This window comes from Ictalurus furcatus, chromosome 9 (assembly GCF_023375685.1).
Source record: "Ictalurus furcatus strain D&B chromosome 9, Billie_1.0, whole genome shotgun sequence".
Lineage (NCBI taxonomy): Eukaryota > Metazoa > Chordata > Actinopteri > Siluriformes > Ictaluridae > Ictalurus > Ictalurus furcatus.
In genome coordinates this window covers 7,490,036-7,515,245 of record NC_071263.1, presented here as the reverse complement: position 1 = coordinate 7,515,245, position 25,210 = coordinate 7,490,036, and the positions used below count along the sequence as shown (strand labels likewise).

Genomic DNA, 25,210 nt, shown 5'->3' with positions numbered 1-25,210 from the left:
ACGGTGCAGAGTACAGAGTCTCGCCAACACCTTCTTGAACAGGTAGCTCAAACAATACTCATCTACTCACAGACTAAGATGAATGACTGGCCTTTAGGGATTATCACTGATGTATATTAGTGTCCAGTTCATGCAGCTGCTAGTAGTCTCGTTTTTATCTTTAAATATCTTCTACAAATTGGCCTTAGATGGCATTGGATGTCTTTTCTACTTATCTCTCTCCATTAACAAGTATTTGTGAAGTTTGTGTGTTCATATTGTCATGCTTATATTATATATTTATTTAATTGAATCATTTGCTGTTTCAGTTTGTTTGTAAGTATTTCAGTCAGTTAGAGTTTGACAGTGTCATCTCGATTCTTTTTCAGTTTTACCCTACTCCAACTGCCTTCACTTTATGGATATACTGGAATCTTACTGTCAGGGTGGTTATTGGAGGGGAGTTTAGCTGCCTGTCAATTTGAGCAAGGCACTTGAGGTTGAGGACAGAACAATCCATAATGAGTTAAACGTCTTGCTAAATGTAAATTAAAGCTGAAATTAGGCAGTAGTGATCATTGTCCTTGGTAAGTATTTCATTCCTTTTCCTATTGAGAGTGTATAGGTGCTAACATGAGCGTCCTAATTGACTAGCTGAACCAATTATACAGCAAGGTGGCTGGGTGGTTTTCCTGTTCTTGGCCTTTTGTCTCGACTTACTTACTCCTGTACTTAATTTACAGCTTTTGCTGAAGTATAGTTCCCTCTTGGATTTCTGTTTCTTTTGAGTTTGCGGCCAGCTATTTGTCCACAGTGGGCAATAATGTCAGAAGAATTTCACTCATTCCTGCATTCAAACAAATAATACTGTCACAGTACTACCTCCTTGCTGGAGGCCATATCTATCCATCTCTCTCTCTCTCTCTCTCTCTCACACTCTCATTACACCCCCCACCCCCCCCCCCACCCCAGTTATTTTCTGTGCTAAATACATCACCCACACGTACCTTCTGGCTTTAGTGGTTCTTAACATTTTTTATTTGCATTTAAATATAAAGTTGACACTCCAATCTCCCTCCTGACAAATACATTTATGTATCATGGTACTGAATTATCTCTGAAGTATTGATCATTGGTTGTAAATGGGATTTATGGTGTACTATAGGTTATACAGGGAATATAATTTGTCCACTAAGCACATTTTGGACAAGAGAACAAAATGGCTGCATCCAAAATAGTGCACAGGGAATAAACTCAGATACAGTATCAGTCTCTCTCCCTCTCTCAAGTCTACCTTCATCATTGATTCAAACGTCACACCCTCTCACCTCCAACACCAATCACAATGCAGCCTTCCTTCTGCGGTTGCTATGAAACAATATTTTTTTCTATCCACCAGGATAATTCATTTACCCTCGACATGCAAATATATGGACAATTAACCCCCTTTGTTTGCATAATAAATTTGGATATTTAATGGGAGCACATCCAACATGCAGGCACACAGTGCGTTACAGAGAAACACAAAGCCGGGCCGCATTGTTCCGGGCGGAACGCCCTATCCACTGCAATCATTTGCTGCTACCTGATTTCAGTGAGAGAGAGAGCCAGGAAAGGGACGGTAAATTACCCCGAGCGCCGTGCACTACTTTAATTACAGCCTTCAAGACAAGAGAAGGGCTCTATTGATGTGCAGATGAGGGTGGACTGCTGGATGGGGTGTTGAGCTGAAAAAGCCCATGTTTTGGTGATTCGCTGTCAAAAGAACAGCTGGTTTGCCATTTTTCTCTCAAATTAGATTTCAGCAAAGCAATGCAATGTGGAGCGTTCAGCGAGGGCGAAAATCTCAAAAGTTATTCCTCTTTCGCTTGTTCCCTCTCTTTTAACCATAAGCATCAGGGGAAAAAAGGCAATCCGGAGTTGTGTTAATTAGCCTAAGAGGAGTGAGGAAGCAAACATCAGCATTCACTATGGGTTCAAAGGTTGAATTGAGATGTTCTTAGACAGGATGCCTTTTCAGATCTGGCTTTTCAGGTTTTTCATAATAGACAGTAATTCAGTATCAAACTGGCATATACCATTTTCGTTCCATAATATATTCTAATCACTATTGGATATTCAAAATGAAACAACTAACATCTGAATTAATAAATGAGTAGCAATAAAGTGGAATAATACATAAAGTCAAGAGCAGTTCCTACAGCAGAGGGGTTTGGTGTGGGTGATGGAGTTGTTGAGTGATTAAAGAGGAGTTTAATGGTATCACCTCGGGCCAGTGATGTGGTAGATATCTGGTGTGTTTTCTCACTCTCTTTTCTGTGATGCAAGCGTGCAACATGCACCTTGGACACTAGTGCAGAGCTCTGTCTCATCAAAATCAGCTGGTTCAGGGATGCCATTGTTAGTGTGCCTTCATCATCTTCCATCACTTCTACAAACAGAGAATACTTTGTCTGTTTCTCAACATGTGTTTTTATGTGCTCTTGCGTCCTTGTGAACTCGTTCTAGGTCATCATCCACTGCCGAAGTTCAATTCTAATACTCAAGAACACAAGGACTGGGGACAAGTGAAATTACACGGATGTGTTCTGGATATCGAGGATGTATCAGATGCAGACCTGAGCACAGCGAACCTGCTTGAACTCCCATAATTCATAGCGGCAAAACAATAGCGGATGACAGAAGCCTGACCTACCTGTAGCTTTTTAACGACAATAATGTAAAAAAATATATATATATAAATATGCATCTAAAAAGAATGATTTTGATATGATTTAGATTGATAGATAAATAGATAGATAGATAGATAGATATATGAGGTTTTTGAAAAATCTAAATTATCTCTCAGAAGTATTTTAATTAAACTATGCTAGCTTCCATCCTGAGGCAACGGTAAACTCATTAGCTTCGTGTTTAGTTAATGTGAGGCCGCAGTTGGAAACAGAGCTTACTAAATTAAAACATGCTTAATTAACTTTTACAGTTAACAGTAAATACTGTTGCAATCAAAATGATTCAACCACCATTGCTAATCAGGTTTACTGTAAAAATTTACAGACTTTCAGCTGTTTGCAATGAACAAATCAAACAAAAACAATTGAAATAGTTCAACACAACGAGTAGTTTCCCCAAATTCAATTGAAAATGCAACTAATGACTTCTCCAGTTCCAAAATTATTCAACCGCTTCATGGCAAGCATCTTTAGTATTTAGTAGATCACCCTTTTGCTGTTCTGTCCTGCTGTAAACGAGATGCAGAGCTTCTGGCAGCGTTCCTGAGTAATCTTAGCCCATTCCTCATGAGCAATGGCCTCCAGTTCAGTAATATTCTTGGGTTTGCGTGCTGCATCCGCCTTCTTCAAATCCCACCAGAGATTTTCTATGGGGTTCATGTCAGGTGACGGTGATGGCCCTGTAGAATATTCCAGGGCTTCTTCTGCAAGAAAGCCTTGGTGGAATTTGAGGTAAGCTTGGGATCATTGTCCTGTTGGAAGGTCTCAATGACGTCCAAGCTTCAGCTTCCACACAAACAGCATGACGTTTTCTCCTAGGATTTCATGATACTTCAATGAATCCATCTTGCCTTCCACACGCTGCAGGTTTCCAGTGCCAGAGGATGCAAAGAAGCCCCTGAGCTTCACTGAGACACCACCATGCTTGACTGTGGACAGAGTGTTCTTTCTTCATCCTTCTTCCTCTAGACATACCGCTGATTCATCGTGCCAAAAACTTCCAGTACTGTTTCATCGCTCCATAGAACAGAATCCCAAAACTTCTGTGGCTTATATATGTGATTTTTAGCCAACTTTTCATGTGCTTTTGGGTCAGTAGTGGTGTACATCTTGGAGTTCTGGCATGAAAACCTTCTGCGTTTAGTACACACCTTACTGTGCTCACTGAAACCTCAGTGCCTGTTGCCACCAAGTCTTGCTGCAGGTCTTTTGCAGTCACTCGAGGGTTTTTCACAACCTGCCTTTCAGAAATCTGCTTGCAGCCGTTGATAGCTTCCTTTTTCTGCCCAGTCCAGGTATTTTATATATTTTCTACCCCTAGCTAGTTCCGGTATTTCTTGCATTCCAGCTCAAGCACACCTGGTGTAACTAGTGAAGCCCTTGATTAGTTGCATCAGGTGTGCTTGAGACAACACCTGTTTTGCATATTTGTGCTATTGTGAGGGATTCTATTCAGGGGGCTGAATAATTTTGAAACTAAAGATTTTTGTTTGATTTGTTCATTGCAAACAGCTGAAAGTCAGTAAATTTTGACAATAAACCTGATTTGCAATGGGCGTTGAATAATTTTGATTGAAACAATATATTGAATGATTGAATTTTGATTGCAACAATATATTAGTCAGCTAAAACATATTACTTGGGGAGCACTGAAGAGATGGTGCTCCTGTCCTACTACTAGAAATGTGCTGGGACGGTCCATTGCATAACAGGAATCTCACAGCACATCTCAACTCTCACAAAGATGCGTTCTACGTCCTCCTGTCCTTCCGAGTTCATTCTTTCAAGGTATCCTGGCAAGACCGGTCTTCACGAAAACGCAAGTCCGTTCTTTGTGTTCTTAGAATCGAGAAACAGCCTTTGACATGGCCTCATAATTCACTGGTCGTCTCAATGAGTTTGATCAAGTAATAATACAAAAATGTAATGCCTACCCTTGATTTCATTTCAAATCAAACAAATAAAAATGACCCTGTAGATAATTCTATAGTCTCAATTTGTTGAAGTGTAATATATATTTTATTATATACACACACACACATACATTATATGTATATATATATATATATATATATATATATATATATACATACACACACACTCATAGACTGACCTTATCTAAACTTAAGGCAGTGTGAGAAAATTTAGTTTTCAGATTTCAGTTACGATGACACGGCCGTTGTCTCTTCTCCACAGCCTCTTATTTTCACTTCTGCCCTTTGTCTTTTAACATTTTTCTGATTAACAGCCACATTCTATCACTCCACAGACAACTCAATTTTCATTCAGAGGGGGAGGGAGATGGGACTGGTGACATCGAGGACCCCAGCGGGCCGGCTGCCGAAGCTGATAATTAGACTCCACCGAACCGCCAGGGTCAAAAAGGCAGAATTATTTGGCTTGTGTAGACAGCAATTTCCCTGAGCCACATGAGACAAGCCATCGCGAGCTGTTGCACATGTGCACCAGGGAAGCCTTCCACCTGGGGTTGAAGTCCGTCCTGTATTCCCTACAGAAATTTGAGTATTGAAAGTAACAACAAAGGGGGTTGGCTGGAGCATTTAATTTTTGACTCTTTCTGAGTGATCGGCCTGTCATTTTCCAGGACTAGTTCACAGCTCTGACACAGTTCGATAATCATGCCAGGCCTTTATTCTGTTTTTTGTCTCCACAGCTCTCCATCAATCCTTTCTGAGGACAGAGCTGCACATTGGGGTTACAACCTTCACTTAGCCTACCAAATGTGGCAGAATTTAATGATGAGGTTGCTGTCCCTTGTGCATACTTTTGTACATGGTCCAAACAAAAACTGGAGTTTTTTCTTGAGGCAAAATGCCATCGGGGTACATTAGAGGGCCTTGGAAAAAGGTGTAAGAAATATAGTGCTGCTTGGCTGACAGAGGATTGCTCCATTCCTTCATACAAAATGCCATATTGCCAGATTGCCAGATTAGGGCTCACAAACTGGAATATGCGTAATCCCCTGGGGAAATAACCTTAAGCTGTTGAATATAATTTGGATTGTAGCCAGTTGGGAAGGATTTAAACTGTGAATGGTTTGAAAACAGTCAATCCAATTGGACTACAAAATGCCAAAAATGTATCATCTTGTCTATAAAACCTGTGGAATGAGAAACAGTCCCTGTGTGCTGTGTCCAACCCTGATTATGTATAGCTTGCTAAACACTGCTAAATTGACACACTAAGGTTCAGTTTTCCCAGCAGGTGCTCAGAAATAATTTTTGCAATTGCAGTTTACAGAATATTAAACAGTGTAACACCGATCACAAATCAACCACTACAATTAGGGCTATCATGATTTTTGTTAGCATTAACTAAAGTGGTTCTTTTTGTTGTTTCATGAGGTAAGCTGCTTAACTCTTGCACACAAATGACACTTCAATAAATATTTTACATTCAGTTACATACATTACCAGTGTACCCTTGCCAAAGTTAATTTACTAAGTATGACCATATGCCACAATAATGTGCTGTAAATGTCAAGACTTCCCCTGGCATTATAAGACCTAAACTTGTGAATATTCACCTCTTGACAAGTGCAACAAAACAAGCAGAAGTTGGGAAAGTTGTGGCAAATTCTTCCAGGCAGCCTTTTCATAGAAGTGTTTTTGTGAGACAAGAGCTGTCGCAGTGGCAGTGGATGCAAACAGGGGGACAGCTGTGTAATTATACTATTTTTACTGCCAGCAGCTCAGTGTGCGAGAGGAGAATTAGCATCACACCTGTGCATAATTGGCTAAATTAGCTTGCATAATGCCAGCACAGATCAGCATTGGCCGCTGGTGGGGGAGGGAGTGGTACATGGAGAATCTCAGGAGTTGTTTGGACTCCCCCTGGAATTTCAGTCAGAGTAAGAAAAGCACGGCCTGTAATCTTATAGCTCAAGCTGAGGGTGCATTCGAGGACCCCCTTCGCAAGTGTTGTCAAACAATAGGCAAGTTGAGGTGCTGATCTAGTTTTCATGGACCTGCTTGAGCAGGAAAAAGAAGCAAACAACCCAGCATTTATTTGCTCTAATCCACTTTTCTGCTTCACTTGGCAGTAAAGTTTTCGAAACAATTGTAATCATTTGAGGAATACCTTGAGAATGGCAATTCTGCTGGATCACTGGGTGTAGATCTATTACAAGACATTTTTTATAATTATTATCAGACTAACAAAAAGAAGACTTCAGCTTTTTCTAAAGGGGGGGTTTTCACAAAACATGAGTGCATTATATGTATACAAAATAAGACAGATGTGCAATGTATAATGACAAAGAAGATGCCATCAGATGTGCAGAATAGTTCTACTCCTTGTTGTAAATCCTTGAGGTGTCCAGCCTTATCCGGAAAGGGCCGGTGGTGGTGCAGGTTTTCATTCCAACTAAGCAGAAGCCACACCTCAGTCTATTGAAAGCTAAGATCAACTGATTAAACAGGTGGAATCAGGTGTGACTCCTGCTTGATTGGAATGAAAACCTGCACTAACACCAGCCCTTTGCGGATAAGATTGGGCATCCCATGTAAATAATCAGCTTTGCTTCCGGAGGGTTACCCTCTAACACAACTTACTAACACTGCTTTAGTTGTACTGTAGCTAATATAGAGCATTAAGAGCTAGATGAAGAATAAAAGTTCCTGAAAGTTCTACGAACTATAGCGAGTAAATCTGACCCTTCCTTTCCTTTTGTTTCTTTTATAGCATGACCAGCAGTAAGAACTAATATCTTCCTAACCTTCGACTGCTTGGATTATATTCTCCCTCATTTTAAAGTAGTTTTGGATAAAATTATCTGCCAACTGTCAACATCTTGCTCTTTTTGGATAAGATCTGGGGCCCAACTTATTAGTCATAAAGTAACTTATTATAAGTTCATAGATCATTATAAGATCATATACTGGGACAAGTGGTGACTGATTGGTTTAGGCATTGGATTAAGGTCATTGGGCTACTAATCAGAAAAGTTGTGATTTCAAATACCAGCATCACCAAACTATAACATTTAGGCCCTTAACCTCAAGGTGCTTAACCCCTCAAGTATTCAGTTATATTCTATAAGACATTTTAGATAAACACATCAGCCAAAAATGAGACAAACAGGCAAGCTGTACTTACACACCACCACCCAGCTGCCATTTAGCTCAATCAGTAACTATTTCATTGTAAGCTACAAAGCTTTTCCTCATTGCCAAAGCATAACATTTAAGTACGTTCATACTGATGGAAATGTGTGTGTTTCTCCAATTAGTTTATGTGAGAAAGAGATCCCAGAGGGAAAAGCTGTAGTAGTGTGACATTTTCAGTGTATGGAGAAGCAGTGTGATGGCCTGTGATGTACTGGCATCCCATCCAAGCTGAATCCCTATCTAGTGTTCCCAGGAGCCACCATAATCCTGAGCAGGATAAAGTGGCTACTAAAAGTGAATGAATGAATGAATGAATGAATAAGTAGCAATGTTCCCCAAATGGATTATAAATAAATACTGTTACTATCCGGCTGGTTTTTAGTGTTGTTTTTTTTTTTATCATATTCATTTGACATGAAACGGTGGTTTTTCCAACCCAGCAAACACAGAACATGCCTTTTCATAAGATTCAGTCAGCATTTTGTTTTGGTTAACAAAGTCAGTGCTGTAACATTATTTTGTCATGACTATATGATATCTGATAAGAAACATTGCCAAAAGTTAATTTTAGGGAGGCTATGGGTTTTTTTTAGACCCAACAAACCATACATAATGTTGCCATAACGTCCCCTCATGGTCTCATAAGACCCTGCTGGAAAAAACAACAATAGAAACCCTCACAGAAATTCTAATGGTTTCTATTACAAATACCATTACAAACTATCAGCCAACCATTAAAACCATTACCATTATTGGTCCTTAATGGTATCCACTACACCAACAGAAGACAACAAACTACCTTCCCTAATTAAACTTCCCGAACAAGAATTGGACTAACTCTGATGTAGACTGTGGTGAAGAGCTGAAGCGTGAGATCGGTGTGAATTGTTGTGTTTTACCGCCATCTACTGGAGTTCTACTGATAGCGCTGCAGCCTGGAGGCATTTTTAATATGACTGTTACGTGTGGCACGTTTAAAAAGCATTCCTGCCCTAAACCTAACCTTTACAAACTTAATACGGGTTTGTAAAATTGAAATTGGGATTTCACAAAGGGCGCTTTCACACCTATTAGTTCATTTGCAATATCCAAATCAGAGCAATATCCATACTTTTGGTTCGCTTGCAGTTTGCTACCAGTTTCGACACTGACTTGAATCGTGTTATTTGCAAGGAGGGCAAGAGCCAGGGGCGGATTTAGAGATTTGGGGGCCCTCGTTTCAGTGTTTTAACATCGATATTAAAATTTTCAGCACATGATATTTAGCATTAATAATGGAACAAATATATCATTTGCATTTTTAGGGGGCCCAAGGTGGTTGCCTAATCCACCCCTGACGAGAGCTTGTCCACTTATTTTATGATTGTATTTATATAAAATTATTTTGGTGTGATTTGGCTTTTTTTTATTATTCGTTTAACACTGAAATGCAACTCAGAGAAAGAGATTATTTATTTTTCTGTAATAATGCTGTCGTATTTAAAACGGTATATTATAAATTGAATGATTATATATGGAAAATGCTTTACCCACAAATGTAAATAAAACTACTTTTACTCATTTAAAAAAAAAAGTTACTACATTAATAGCCTACATAAAAATAGAAAAGAAATAAAGCAAAAAAGACTGAATTGCTGTAAAGCCTTAAAACTATCATTTGATTAACTTATAATGCACATGTATGTTATTTGTACTTGTTTATGAAGATGCTGATATACCCTAATTGTTTTTATAATTATTATTATTATTATTGTTGTTGTTGTTGTTGTTGTTTGTTACAGTACTTCATGGTTGGATGGATGGATAAAAATCAACAAACCTTTGGCAAGTGTTTGAGAAAATCCCAAACAATACCTGATCAGAGAGAACACCGATTCAGGCCGTAATAAATGATTAAATAATGCGTTTTAACATTATGTACCTGGCATCCAGTGTTTAATTGCTGGTTTTGTTCGTTAGTCCAGAACACACAGCATTTCTGCAGCGCTACAAACTCAGTTTGTGCTTCGTCGCTAAGTTTAGCAGCTCTTGAAACCAATTCAAACAGCAAAAATGAGCCAAAAGTGTCAGTTTCACTCTGATTACAACGGCAGGTGTCAAAACCTTACATTTTGCAGCCGTGAAAAACTGGAATGCCGATTCAAAAATAAGTCACAAAACCAGTCACAAAGTTTAAAACCTTTATTTTGAAACGCTGCCGTAAGAAGGAAACCCCGTTTTAAATCGTGTTTGTTTCTATGTTCGTATTACCCATCATAGAATAATTTCCTTTATGAAAATATTTCCTTTAGATTATAGATTTTTCCCCGCCGCCAACCAGTAAAAAACAAAGAAAACGACCCCTCGATTTAAAATTTAAACTCGTCAACCTGGGGCAGTTTTTCAACCCCGTTTATAGAGTGACGTAAAACCAACATGGCTGCGCACATCATCAGAAATGTTACAAAGTACACTTCTTAACTTTAAACGAGTTATGTTGTATATAAAAGTATTTTCTTTAAATCAATCAACGGACAGACATATTCGCTTGTTAAATCTAAAACACTGACTATACAGTTCACTTTTGATTTGAGGAGGAAACTATACATGACTCATCACAGTTTGCTGGTTAACTTGTTGCTAACAAAACATGAACATGAAGGCGTCCATGTTTTTTCCCCCAACTTAGTATGTGTTATGCACAAAGGTCTAAAATGACGTCCAAATGTAGTATTACGCTTCTGTGGCAATAGTTAGCGTCTTCTCTAAAATAACGTTTTACTTTTAAAAACATTAATATATAAACACTACTACACCAGGACTTTTGTTGTTAATGACTATTTGACCCGGAAGGGAAAGTTGTGACTGAAGTCTTTTCACAGATTGTTTCTGTTTGAATTTAACCAATCAGAAGAGTGTGTGGGCGGGGTTTTTTCTAAGCAGAGGGATATTCAAAAATTCAGTGACAATAGTCTGCAGTATCGCTGAAAGAACAGTATTTCACTTTTAAAACATATTTTATATTCGAGTTCTACGGCTCAGGTGAAATTTATAAAGTTTTAACTCAGCACTCGCTCGCGTTCTTGACGTTTAATAACTTCAGAAAGCTAACGAAGCTAAACTGTCGTTTTCACAGACGAAAACACTTCGCACGCGACGCGTCTCGAGCGTTTAAGCAGCTAGTGTTTGTATACATGACGTTACGAGTTCAGCGGTCAGCCTTGGTTAGTTCTCTTTGTTAGTAGGAGAGATGTAGCCAAATAATGGTAGTTTACTTTTCATTCTAGAGAAACGCGAAAGTTGTTGTGAAGTAACGTTAACTCAATTTACTCGTAGACTTGGCGTCTGGTTTTATACTGCACTACAAACAACAGTATTACTAGCTAACGGTAATAATCTCACAATGAAGCCGAAGACGAAGAGACGTGCTGTTGAACAAGATGACTCCGGCAGCGAAAGTATGTTTTATTTGTTTGTGTGTGTGTGTGATTATTATACATGTAGTAAAAGTTAAGCAAAGTACGCAAAGTTTCCAGTGGAACAGGACGTTTTGGACAAAAGACCTTCATCGGTTGTTCAATCACCTGGTTTCACCTCCTACACCTTCAGCTTGCTCAGTTGATTCTGTCCGAAATATCCTGTTTCTCCAGCAACTTTTCATACCTCGCTTATCTTTTACAATATTTATCCGTCACCTTTTAAAGTTAAAGACTACGAAGCAGTCGAGATCTAGAGCTGGGGCCTGTACAGTGAAGCTGGTTTAAGTTGGTGGCTAGCCAGGTAAGTTTCAGTTTAGTTCGTGCCAACCCTGGGATCTAGGTACCATGGAAGTGGCTCGGCGTAATTCGAGGTGTTCATCACCATAGTAACATCCTCTCCACGGCTGACCTGCTCTGGGGCATGTGATGTTCTGGGTAAGAGAACTCAAACCCATCTCGGAGCAATGCGACATAAGTGACGCAACTAATTCAACTCCCTCAGCGCAAACTTGAAGAAGAGCACTTCACAGAGAAATATTCAATTCAAACAATTTATATTAAATAAAAGATGTTTGTTATAAGTTTTCGATCCGTTTATTCTCATTGTGAGTTTATAAAAGTAAAATTACGCATTTATACAATCAGCAATGTTCCCGAGCTTTGGCAGCCGCAACGGAATTGCTTTCTGCGGTTAGAGGAGGTTTAAAGTCCGCATATTTCCGCAAAATAACCTGCTTCTTCCTCAGGATGAACGCTATTGGCTGTTCGGTGCCGACGTCACACCTTTATGTGCACGTGCTCGTGGATTAATCATAGTTTAAGGATCAACGCCTGACTGGATAGGATTGGTTTTGTTAACTCGAAACTAATCCTGTAACGCTGAGTTTGTTCAACTAGCTTCATGGTACAGGCCCTCGATGTTTCAAACGTTTTAACGACCAAAATTTGTATTTTGTGTTTTATAGTCTGTGAGCTTTGCAAGCGTTGTGATGATTGCCCTGACAAATACGGAGAGAAGATCACACTTGAGGAACCCAAGCTCACTGTGCACTATTTTTGTTTGGTAAGGAACAGTGAGTGTTTACATAGTGTTTAAAAAAGTTCATGTGTATTGGCTTTGTTGGACTAATCTTCTGCTGGTAACAAAAAGTAAACAGTTATCTGACAAGTGCCGGTTCAAACTGTAGGACTGTCAGAGAGCCAGAGTTGGGCAGGGCAGTGGCGGTTCTGTGGTTAAAGGCTCTAGGTCAGTGGTCACCAACCCTCTTCCTTAAGATCTACCTTCCTGCTGGTTTCATCTCCAACCAAAATCTAACACACCTGTTTTAGGTGATCGAGAACTTCTTAAAGCAATAATTTGATGGTCTGGTGGGCACGATTATGGTTGGAGCTGAAGGCTGCACCCGAAATCTCATACTATGACAGTACCTACTGTGTTCGATTCAGTATCTACAGCTCGGCCATTGATACAGTGCGTAATGATTGGTATATGTGTGTAGTATGAACACAACATGGACATACTACATCTGCCATGTTGGCATTGTCAGAGTCGACGCGTGTCCTACAGTGTCCACTGGATCCATACTGCAGAATTGAGGCAGAAGCAGTAGGTCATCCGGGTATTCTTCGCTTACTGTTTTATGAATACTGTGAATTCGGACATACCACTTCATTGGTGTACTGCTTTTGGCCTAGTGTGTAGTAGGGCTAATTGGCATATTCGTCTTCAGGAAGCTAGATCTCCAGGGACAGAATTGGTGACCACTGCTCTAGGTTATTGTCGGAAGGTTGGGGGATCAAACTCCAGCACCACCAAACTGTCACTTGCCACTGTTGGGCCCTTGAGGAAGGCCCTCAACACTATCTGCAGGGGTGCCATTTCATGGCTGACCCTGTGCTCTGACCCCAACTTCATAACAAGCTGCAATATGCTAATCTCACTGTACTGTAATGCAGTAATTCAATTCAATCCTTGTCCTGGGGACCCACAGCTCTGCGCATTTTGTATGTCTCCTTTTTTTTTTTAAACACACCTGATACACATCATCAGCACATTAGAAGAGAACTTGATGAACTGAGTGGAGTTTGTCAGATATGAGAGGTATACAAAATGTGCTGTGGGTCCCAAGGATCAGGATTCAAAACCACTGCTATAATGTATATGTGACAAATAATGGCAGTTTCTTCTTGGCTCCTTGAGCAGTGAAATGATATGCTTGGATCGTATAAAAGTGTCAGCCTCACGAGTAAATATAAACCATTAATCATGTTGCAGCTGATGTCCAGTGGAATATTCCAGAGAGGAAAGGAACATGAAGGCATTCATGGGTTTCTGGTGGATGACATCAAAAAGGAGGCCTGTAGATCTTCAAGGCTGGTAAATTGATGCTCTTGACACAAGTATTTTTTTTATTCGCCATTTTAAGCATAACATGGCTTCTGGCCATTTATTATGTGTTTGGATATTAGATGATGGTTGTTTTACAGTGCATGTGTTTGTGAACAAAACATTACTGATTTTCTTTTAATGCAGCGGTGTACGGTCTGTAAAAAGATGGGTGCTTCAGTTGGATGTGCCATCAAAAGCTGTAGACAGATGGTCCACCTGCCTTGTGGAATAAAACAGGAGTTTATTTTCCAGTTCACTGACTTGTTTCCGTAAGTAGCTTTAACTTGGGCTGCATTTATATACACAGAGTATGACTCAAACAATATTTTTCTAATTGAATGTGTCAGCTAGGGAAAAGGTTTAGTCAGTCTAAATATCCATATCTTTGTGGATCAATCTTGGAAAGCAGTCCTCTTGATAAAAGTGCATGAATACTGTTGTTAGTGCTTCCCCAAATCATTTTTTTGATAGCCTAAACAAGATGAACAGGTTACAAGGGATTACATTACATATCTTCATACAGACAAGTATTGAATAAGTGTATTCTGACTTATGTAATTTGGCTCACATGAACCTGCAAAAATCGAATTGGTTCTGAGAACTCTACAACCAAGTGTTTTCACACTGGAGCAGTATTACCTAGAATTTACACTGTGATGTGTTATGTACGAGTATGCTGACCATCATCAAATCCACATCTTGGTCATCAACAACTCCTCTTAAATCCGTTCCCTTTTAGCATTTATCTGAAAGCTACAGTTGAATATATCACCTGCAAAACAGATGAACAGCCTGCAATTCATTACAAAAAACACATTATAGTTCCAAATCATATATACATATTCACCCCTGTTGCTGTAAATCTCAGGCATCGGCTTTTGGAAAGAGACATGGTTACATGTCATATGATCAATAAACTCATGTTTTTAAACTGCTGCTTTTGCGTCATAGGGCAGCATAACACACTTGGAAGAAAGTGCATTCTTCCATATACATGAGCTCACAGATACCCATGATTGGCAAAGTGTCATATGTATTCTATTTAAAAAATATATATATATATATTTATATTTTTATTCTAATGTTAATGTTGTAATATTGCTTAATGATTTGTGTGTGAATGCTTGTCTAAATATAATGAAGGGATTTAAACATGTTCTGTATTATTTTTCTGTGTCAGATCTTTTTGTAGAAAGCATTGCCCCACTCAGATCTGCTCTTCCAGCCCCACTCTGCCTTTGTCCTGCTCCATCTGCTTGGAGCCCATCGAGCCTGTTCTCTCCTACACTGTGCTCAAGTGCCCTGCATGTCATGGAAGCTGGTTTCATAGGGCTTGTGTTCAGGTAAATCGACCGGAATATTTAAATTCTCACACATTTTATGCTTATTCTACCACTGCTGGGGAGTTTTCAGTTCCTGAGCTGTTTTACATTCCACAGAATCAGGCACACAGTGCTGCCCTGTATTTCTTCAGATGTACACTATGTAATAACTCGGACCAGTTCCAGCAAGAAATGCTCAGAATGGGAATACACATACCTGAAAGGTATACAGTTTCTTTATTCAGCCATATAAGCTATACACATTTGTAAACATTAGACCATCGACAAATTGTCTTTACCTCTCATGGAACAAAATTCGTTTCTGTCTTTTAGAGATGCATCGTGGGAGTTAGAAGAGAATGCTTATGGAGAGCTGTTACAGGTGTACCAACACTGTGATGCCATTAAATGTTCCTGCGAAAAAGGCCGTAGTTACAGTGCACAGTCAGGGTAAGCAAATGCACTGTAGCATTCTGTAAGTCAATTTTTATTATTTTTCTGTTTTCGAGATAAACCTGCAGCAACAGAATGTTTATCAGCAGTTTCTATAATGAAGAAAGTTGGAACAAAGCTTGTCCATGTTAAAACTACTAGATAAGACTTTTTTTTAATATATAATTTTAGGATTATGTCTGTGGTAAAAACTACAGTTTATGAATTTAACTGTGTGGTTAAATTACTCACAATATAGCTATTCAGTAAAATAAATGCCTTTTATGAAATTGTCCTTTTGGTTTAATAGGTTTTTTGAGATCGTTCGTTGTACGTTTTGTGGCTCCCGTGGAACCCACCGAAAATGTTCTTTTCTCAAGCTTTATGAGACCAACTGGAGTTGTGATGATTGCAAAACTGCTGTTGAGGGAACAGGTGAGCTAAACCAAACTATGACAGTCTTACTGTGCTTTAAAGATCTATCCATCAACGTGCTATCTTTTCCCCCTCACACGAGGGTAATTGGTGATTCTAATGACATATTTGCTTCAGCTTTATGGTCTTTAACAATCTAAAAAAGGGATGTCCAATTTTATCTGGGAAGAGCTGCAGGTTTTCATTCCAGTCAAGCAGGAGTCACACCTGATTCCACCTTTCTAATCAGTTGATTAGACTCAACTTTCAACTCAAGGCTTTCAGTAGACTCAGGCATGGTTTCTGCTTGGTTAGAATGAAAAACTGCACGCACCACCGGCCCTTTCCGGATAAAATTGGACACACTGATCTAAAACTTTGCCAGCACCCAACCTAGCATTGGGTGATTTGTCATGCCTCGGCTTAACAATTATTTTCCAACTGCCTTGGGTTTGTAACAGTGTCCCCATTGCCAAACCATGTTAAATCACCGCTGGCAGAGAGGCAAGAGAAGAAAAGACTGATTAAAAGATGCCTCTCCAGTATTAGCTCATCATTCATCCCTAAAAGGTAGGAGTAAAGCATTATGGCAGCGCTTTGTCTGATCTGGCGTGTTCGTTCAGAGTTGTTTGCTCAATATCTCAATAAATGCCCATATTTACACAGAAACAAATAAATACATTGTTTTGCAGAAAGGATTGCAGGTTTCAAAGCGATTTTGTTGGTTCATATCAGGTTCCGTATGGACGCAAGTCCCTCAGAGATCTTAATGGATCTGGCCACTCAGATATCAACGCAGCAGACCACAGCTGTGCTGGTGATAAAGGATGAGGTGGTTGAAGCTGCCCTTCAGGCTGTGAGGCAGAGTGACTTCAGCCCCTGCCACACACTGTCTGTGAGTTTCAGCAGAGACGTACAGAGCCAAAAGGTGGGCACACAGCGCCGCTTCCTCAGACTCCTCCTGCAGAAACTACGGAGTTCGAGTGTCTTTGAAGGACCTGACCAGGCTAAAAACCTGGCTCTCAGCTCACAAGGTATGAGAACTTAATGACCACATTGAATATAAATGGCATGCTACATTATCCATTTACTGATACAGTTATGGCATTTTTGACTTGTGTTGGTTTAGAACTGAATGCAAAAGTGTAAGATTGAATAAGCATGTGGTGCGAAATATTAACTATAATAATTATCAGCTATCATGTTAATAGAAAGAAAAGAAAATGTGCATACAGGTAGCCATAACTGTATATTACCTGTAAGATGTCAAGAAAACTACATTATAATAATACATTTTCTATGTAGATTCATCATTTTTTAAAAGCACTGGAAAAATAAATGCCAAAATACTGATTAGGGGCTATGTTTTGATTATGATTTGCTTATTTTACTGTAGGTCTCAAGGTTCACTTTTCATTCTAGTTTCATGATTAACGATTGCTATGCTGTATTTCAGCTTTTTATGTAAGTTGTGCTCTAAGTGGTCTGTAAACTGTTCCAGGCACCAAACAGATAACTTATATTAAATAGTAACGATTTGCTTTTTAATGTGTGCAGCTCTGAGAGATGATCTGTATTTCGAGATTGGCAGTCTGCTGGCTCTCTCTCTGGTTCATGGAGGCCCTCCTGTGGCCTTTTTCTCACGTGCACTGTACTACAGCCTATTTCATTACCCCACTGATTACAAGTTCACTGCTGAAGACCTGGGAGATGTCACACTAACGCACGCAGTCAAAAAAGTGAGTATTACAATGTAAGCCTTATAGTACTATGACCTTAGAGGCAATATAAATATTTTTTGTCATGCTATCTTAAAACTAAACTAATGTTTCAGATAGCAAAGTCAAGCACTTTGCCGGTGTTGAGGAGAGTGGTGCGGTCCATGATGGACTATTTGCAAGTAGCAGGCTGCTGGCGAGAGATCACTAAACTATCTGACAAAAACCTGCTGCTGGAGGACATTCTAAACTTTTACTTCGTCATAAGAATGCAGGTGCCTCTTCAAAGGTTGGTTCCTCAAACAGCAAAACTTATAGTGGGTATAAAAAGTCTACACACCCCTGTTAAAATGGCAGGTTTTTGTATTGTAAAAAAAAAAAAAAAATTGAAACCAAGATAAATCATGTCAGATATTTTTCCACCTTTAATGTGATGGTAGAAAGCATCAAAATTTAAGTGAAAAACAAATAGAAACATTTTTGGGGGGTTGGGGAATAGAATACTTTTTGCATGAGTTTACACACTCTTAAAATAATACTTTGTTAAAGTACCGTTTGCTTGCAAATGCAGCAGCCAATCCTTACAATCTTGATTTGGCTATTTTAGTCCACTCTTCTGTGCAAAAATGCTCCAGATCTATCAAATCGCGAGGGGATTTCCTGTGCACAGCCCTCTTTAAGTCCATTCTAAAGGTTTTTGATAGGATTTAGATCTTGGCTCTGACTGGGCCATTCCAAAACATCATCTTCTTAAGCCAGTCCTTTGTTGACTTAGATTTGTCCTATGAGCTGTTCTTGTGCCAGAAGGTGAACTTTATCTTCATATTCAACTGTCTAACAGAGGCCTGCAAGTTTGGTGCCAAAATAGTAATGTATTTGGAGCAATCCATGATTCCCTCTGTCTTGACTAGAGCCCCAGTCTCAGCTAAAGAGAAGAAGCCTCATGGCATGATGTTGCCACTAACATGCTTCACAGTGGGCATGGTGGTCTATGGGTGATAAGCTGTCTTGATCTTGTTCCAAACATATCTTTTAGAATTATGCCCAAAAAGTTATACCTTGGCCTCATCAGATCATACACAACACATTTTGCCACATGGTTTGGGCTTAGGTGTTTGTTTGTTTGTTTGTTTGTTTTTTGTTTGTTTGGTCCCAACCCCCCCGAGAAAGTCTTTCATTATGCCACACTACCCTATAACCAAGACATGTAAAGAATATGAGAGATTGTTGTCATATGCGGGGAGCGACCAGTACTTGCTTGATTCTGCAACTCTCTTGACTGTTGCTGTAGGTCTCTTGGCAGTCCCCCTCATAAGATTTCTTCTTGTCTTTTTGTCAATTTTGGAGGGACATCCTGTTCTTGGTAATATTGTTGTGGTGTCCTATTTTCTCCACTGGTTGATGATGGCCTTCAGTGTTTCATGGTGCATGTAATGATTTGGAAATTCTTTTGTTCTCCTCTACTGATCAATAACATTCAGCACTGAGATCCAACGCATGCTTTGTAAGCTCTTTGTGGATATTGGCTTCAGCAGTGAGATTAAACCAAGATGATGTCAAGAAAATCCTAGCGAAACAGCTGATCTTTATTTGGGGTAAATCGGAATCATCTCGTTGATGATGGCTGCATGCTAATTACTTTTGAATGTTTGAATGTGATTGGTTAATTCTGAGCACAGTCACTTGCCTGATTGTAAAAAGGTGTGCACGCTTGTGCAATGCAACCTTTTCTTTTTTTTCTTAAACATTTCTATTTGTTTTTCACTTAAAAGTTGTTGGTTGCTATATCACATTAAACGTGGAAAAAGATCTGACGTGATTTCGCTATTTCTCTCATTTTTTATATCACAAAAACCTGCAAATTTAACATGGGTGTGTAGAGTTTTTACATCCACTGTACATGAATATACATGGATGTAGGAATCAGTAGCACTGATGTGGGACAAGCAGATTGTTTCAAGAATTAAAAAAAAAATCACCCTTTGTAGTTGGGAAAGTCTGTTCTGTTAGGTGGTGATAATGGGATGTATCTGAAACGTAAGAAATGCCCCCTGCTAAAGCAAGGGGGGGGGGGCATATATTTCAGGTTTCAGATGCCCATTCATTTAAGCTAATGAATATTTGTCTGCCCTGTATAAGTTTATCTATATTATACAAGAGTAGAATATAAAAACGAGTGCAATATGGAACAGTATGTTTATTGGCCACACACACACACACACACAAAGAAAGGATGAAGAACAGGGTACAAGGTGCTTGAAGTAATTGAATTTGGTGTTTTGAAATTTAAGTACTGGAAAACCTTGAAAATAGCCATTTTCTATCTAGTAGTGCTTAAAAAGTACTTGAATTATAAAAAGACAAAAAATATGAAATCACTTTAAATAACATTAAAGTGTTTGTATTCGTGTTCTATCAAAAATAATTTTTTCACTCAATATAACTCCTCGCTGCAGCCCCTCCTCCTACCACTATTCACTCACTCATTTTCACAGAAACAGCTCCCGTCCATTTCTCAGGCCCCTTTAGTGGCGTTTTTCCGCTGGAAAAAGCACCTAGCATCAAATCTAGCGACTCTTTGGACAAACCTTAGCTACTTTCCATAGAATGAAGTGCCAATACTGCCCCGTGAGGCCGAGGTCCTGCTTTCCCCCCACAGGTACACCTCTCTGCGGCTACTCTGTTCAGTGAGGGGTAGAGTGAGTGAGCGGGGGGAGCAGCACATTCAGTGTGAGAGAAAAAATAAGGCAGATATTTTGTCACTTTTAACTTTCTCTCTGAGTGATTGTTTAACATGTAAATATAGCCAAAATCACAGCACAGCCTTGTTTTGTGTCTGGTGATTTTGTCAGACGATGTTGTGGTTATAAATCAGGATTTTAGCAATGCAGAGCAGCAGCTTGGAAGTGGCTGTTGGTTAACATGTCTTAATGGGCCACATTTCAGTCACAGAAAAATTTACAGAAAAATATGTAAATGAGAACAGCTTTATTGGGAATTCCACTGTATTAAAATATAGTATGTGAGCACAGAGAGTAGGAGAGAAGAAAATAGATGTAAAGAGCTGACTCTAGACAGAATGCAAATATGCTAATTAGAGATGTTTAGCGACTTTCCATTGAATGTTGTTGGCAGCAGTGCTCCTGTCACTCGCCTGGAGTGTACTGACGTTATGGTGAAGATGAAGCAGTGTCTGGGAAATGCAAATTTAGTCCAGCATGGCTGGAAAAGGCATCATATGCAAATTGTTTGTTTTATTATAATATATATATAAGAATATGTTTATATGACATCTCTTGTATAGTCCTTGAAAACAAAAATAATTGTGCTTGAAAGTCCTGGAGTTTCATTATAAAGCATCTGTACGAATCCTGGAAGAAGCAGGTACACGTAAGCACACAGGGTTAGCCTCCGGGGGACATAGTTTATTTAGTAACATTTAAACATTCTCTGGACAATATGGCGAATACTTTAATACTTCAGTCCGTACAGGATTTCATGGAGTTGTTTTGTGACTGTTGCAGCCAAAAATGCTGTTTGTCATCTGTACCGTTCATTTCCATAACTGTTCTTAATGGTATTTGTAATGCGTGTGTGTGTGTGTGTGTGTGTGTGTGTGTGTGTGTGTGTGTAACACACATTACCTGATTTGTGCAAGTCAACAACCATCTATCTCTTTTGTGTTGAAAATTCTTTTTGGCATGATGGTGTGATAATTATAACCCAGGACAACAGACAGGGTTAAAGCCACTTCCTGGACACTGAGACTAAAGATTAACAAGATTAGTTTGTATTTGTTTAAAATAAACTTTAAGCTATTAATTATGGCAGTGAAATGTGTAATTCTGTTGGGCACTATAGACTCGTAGGCACGGATACAATGCAATAGGAGGAAAAACAGCAAAGTATATATTGTTGATTCTCTGTAATAATTAGTTGTTTTCTTTTTATTTTGCTTTTTTGGTTGGTGTTTTGTAGATTTCGCGAGGGCCTTAGAACTTTAGGTGTGTTTGATCGAGTCCAGGCATGTCCAGAGGCCTTCTGCTCAATTTTTTGTGGCCCAGAAGAAAGGATGACTTCTGATGCCATGTTTTCACTTTTCACTGCTTGTTTTTCTGAGGATGAAGAACAGAAAGCAAAAGAATATGCGACAATGGCTTTCTGGAAGCAATACATACATGAGTGTGAAGGTTTGCATTTTTATGTTTTTCACCTTCTTTAATTAGTGCATAATTGGGCTTAAAGAATCTGATCACCAGCAATATAACCCGAGTTAATTTTTTATTGATTGTTCATTGTGGTCATTTGTGTATTATGAACAAAGGTTACAGTAAATTATTAATGTCTTTACACTACTGCAAATTACAAGTGTCTCCTCCTATTATTCCAGATGGAAGATGTGCTGCATCACTAGAGGACATTCTTATATTTGCCACTGGTATCGATGTGGTCCCTGCCATGAGCTTTGACCCTCCTCCTTCATTATCGTTCTTTGTGCCCCTGGAACCATCCTTTGCCTTTCCACAAAGTCACACTGAAACAAACCACCTCATTCTACCTCTGCTTTCCTCTTATGAGCTCTTCAAGAAGCATTTGGAATACGCTGTGTGTCAGATCTCTGTGATGCAGGGCATGTGAACTCCCCTTTGAACATTTATGGCTGAGTTGAAATGTACAGCTTTCCCTACACGTCTCCAATGGTGCTTATAATCTAAATATGTGTAAAAGGAAATGGTTAACCAGGACATGCACTACATGGCCAAAAGTTTGTGGACACTCGACCATAACACTCATACGTTTTCAACATTCCATTCAAAATGTGGTCTCCCCTTTGCTGTTATAATAACCACCACTCTTCTGGGAAGGCTTTCCACTAGATTTTGGAACGTGGCTGTGGAGATGTGCTCATTCATCCACAAGAGTATTAGTGAGGTCAGGCACTGAATATTAGATGAGGAGGGCTGAGGTGCAGTCAGGTTCCAGTTCATCCCAAAGGTGTTCAGTGGGGTTGAGTTTAGTACTCTGTGCAGGCTGCTCGAGTTCATCCACACCAATCTTGGCAAACCATGTCCTCATGACCTCACTTGATGCACAGGGGCATTGTCATGCTGGAACATGTTTGGTCCTCTTAGTTCCAGTGAAGGGAAATCATAATGCTACCTGTACAGGTGTGCTTCCAACTTTATGGCAACAGTTTGGGGAAGGCTCACCTATGGGTGTGTTGTTCAGGTGTCCAAAAACTTTTGGTCATAGTGTTTATATTTTCTTAGATTATGAATAGTACAGTTGCTCCATCTGTATATACATCCCATTGGAAAGTGCTGTTGATGTTTTAATCTATTCCCCCAGTCAAATAATGGGAATATCCCTAGTGTCATTATTTACACAAACAGGATTATTTCTTATTCATTGCTAATGATTAGAGGTGAGCTTGTAATCATAAGAGTCTCGGGCATTGTAAAAGAAATAAGTGGAGAACTTTTCTCATTATCTGATCAGTTTTTTTTTTATCCGTACTTACATTCTACTGAATGGTAACCCATTTCTTTAGGCCTTTTTCTCTTAAGCAACACCTGAATTCAGCTTCTGTCAGCATTTAATAATTGGTATGGAATATGGGGGTATAGTACAGGCATTAAAGCTTTTGAGACTGACATGGTGATCAGTTAAAGCAGAACTGTGAAGGCTTAAAGGATTTAAAAAGTAATCTGATTTAACATTTTTTCCTTAATAGAAATGTATTTAATCCTTTCCCAACAGCAATTTTTTTGTTACACACCAGACTGAATTCATGTAGAGGATCTAAGGTGAATGTTAGCTACATCATTGTTGTAAACACGTGCATGACAACATGCTTGATCACATTTCCATTGTTGTGTATGTGCTGTGAATAGTGAGAAGGTATGGGATAGTGTGCTTCTGCCTGGTGTGAAAGAGCTTGATGCTTAAAGACGTGTTCTTACTCAGTTCTTTTGTTTTCTATAAATAGGTGGTCAAGTAGGTCAAGTGCAAGAATGAAATGTGTTCTCTGAAATGACAATGTGTAGTTCTTAAACACTGCATTGTTGCGAGATGCATTCATTGTGTTGGCTTATTTTATTTTTGTCTTCTTTTTTTTCTAAGTTCTTAAGGCTTTCCAGTATATTCTATAGAAATGGCATGTGTTGAGGTAGCCTTCACTTTCTTTCGTGTCTTTTCCTAAAGTGCTAACTTGTCTTTGCTCTTACATACTATATGATACAATACTTGAGTGGTTCTAGTTCTAAGGTCTAAGGCGAGTCAGCCTTCTGTTTCACCTGTAGCAAACCAAGGCAAATAAAAGACTCGGTTTCAGTAACCACTTTATCTTGGTCAGGGTTGCTGTGAATCTGGGGTTTGTCCTGGGAAAGCTGGCTGTGAGGTAGAGAATATCCCTGGATATTTTGGAGGGGGTAATGTACACACAGTTTCATTTACTCCTTCATTTCAATCACCTTCACATGTTCTGTGGAGGTAGGAGGAAAATTAAAAACCTTGAGGAAACCCACACAGGTGCGGGAAGAACATGAAAAAACCCACACAGTGACACAAACTCAAGATCGGCCCAGGACCCTGGAACTGCCACATGCTGCAAAAAAAAATTGTATACTATTTATACATCAGTTTTAACGGAGCCAACTGATTCACGGGTAGCATAAACAAAACATTCACAAATGTGCTGGAAATGTTTGTAGATGTTTAGGTGTACTTTTTGATACTCAGGTATATGGTGTTTTCTGTTTTTCTTTAGTCTTGTTTTGCCTGAAATAATTAACATTTATGATATTCTGGCTCTTCTGTTTGTCATGAAAATGTTATGCATGCCATTTATTTATTAAAGACTTCCAGTTCTTCTGTTCTCAGTGTCTTACTAAAGGCATGCTTTCCATTATCAGAAAGATGTCCAATGTACTTATTAACAAAGCTAATTAATTGTTAATTGAGGCAATCATTTTTTGTGTGTTTTTTTTTTTAAATTATTATTATATGTGCCCTTCATGGAAAGAGAACTTGTTGCAGAGAAGCAGCGTGTATACTTTGGTGGACCTCAGGGTTATGTCAACCTGGCTAACTGGATCTAAGGTGAGAAATCGGACAAAGAGCATTCCTGAAGTGTGCCCTGTCTGGATTACAATTACTGGGATCCACCCTGGAGTCAGGCCTGGGGGTGAAATCCACAGGCGAACTCCTGTGACCAGGCCACACATATAACCCAGTTGGTGCTCAACTGGAAATTGTGATGTGAAGCCATATTTTGGGTTCACCACCTGCAAGATGAAGGTTGGGGATCAGGTACAATGCTCGTTGGGTAGCAGGCAAGTGGTGGATTTTTTTCCTGACTGGATTGTTGGATAAATCATAATTCTGGGTGTTTACCATTTTATGCTTTAAAATGGTCAGATGTCTTTCACAATGGAATATAAAAGCATGAACATTGAGCAACTATTTGCAATTGTTTACACACATTTCTCAATGCTGAATACACCTTTTAAAAAAAACTCTTCACACAGTTCATCAACATGCAGATAATCAACTGATTCTACCAGAACACTAGTTGGTGAGGCATTCTCTAATCACGAACACTCCCTCATTCATAACAATGAACTGAAAAACACATC

General features: G+C 39.2%; 1 protein-coding gene across 2 annotated transcripts; it reads left to right on the top strand.

Moving 5' to 3' along the window:
• The first annotated feature begins 10,534 nt into the window (after positions 1-10,534).
• On the top strand, positions 10,535-25,114 carry g2e3 (G2/M-phase specific E3 ubiquitin protein ligase). Of its 2 annotated transcripts, XM_053633567.1 has the most exons (14): positions 10,535-11,277; positions 12,264-12,361; positions 13,574-13,675; positions 13,832-13,956; positions 14,868-15,030; positions 15,127-15,233; positions 15,343-15,459; positions 15,752-15,876; positions 16,317-16,425; positions 16,591-16,889; positions 17,413-17,594; positions 17,690-17,862; positions 21,552-21,763; positions 21,964-25,114. In XM_053633567.1, the coding sequence occupies exons 1-14, from the start codon at positions 11,223-11,225 to the stop codon at positions 22,209-22,211; spliced, it is 2,115 nt and encodes a 704-aa protein (XP_053489542.1). In that variant the 5' UTR covers positions 10,535-11,222; the 3' UTR covers positions 22,212-25,114. The 2 variants fall into 2 exon arrangements, with proteins under 2 accessions (XP_053489542.1, XP_053489541.1); XM_053633566.1 differs by lacking the exon at positions 10,535-11,277 and having other exon boundaries at positions 11,961-12,361.
• Positions 25,115-25,210: the final 96 nt, after the last annotated feature.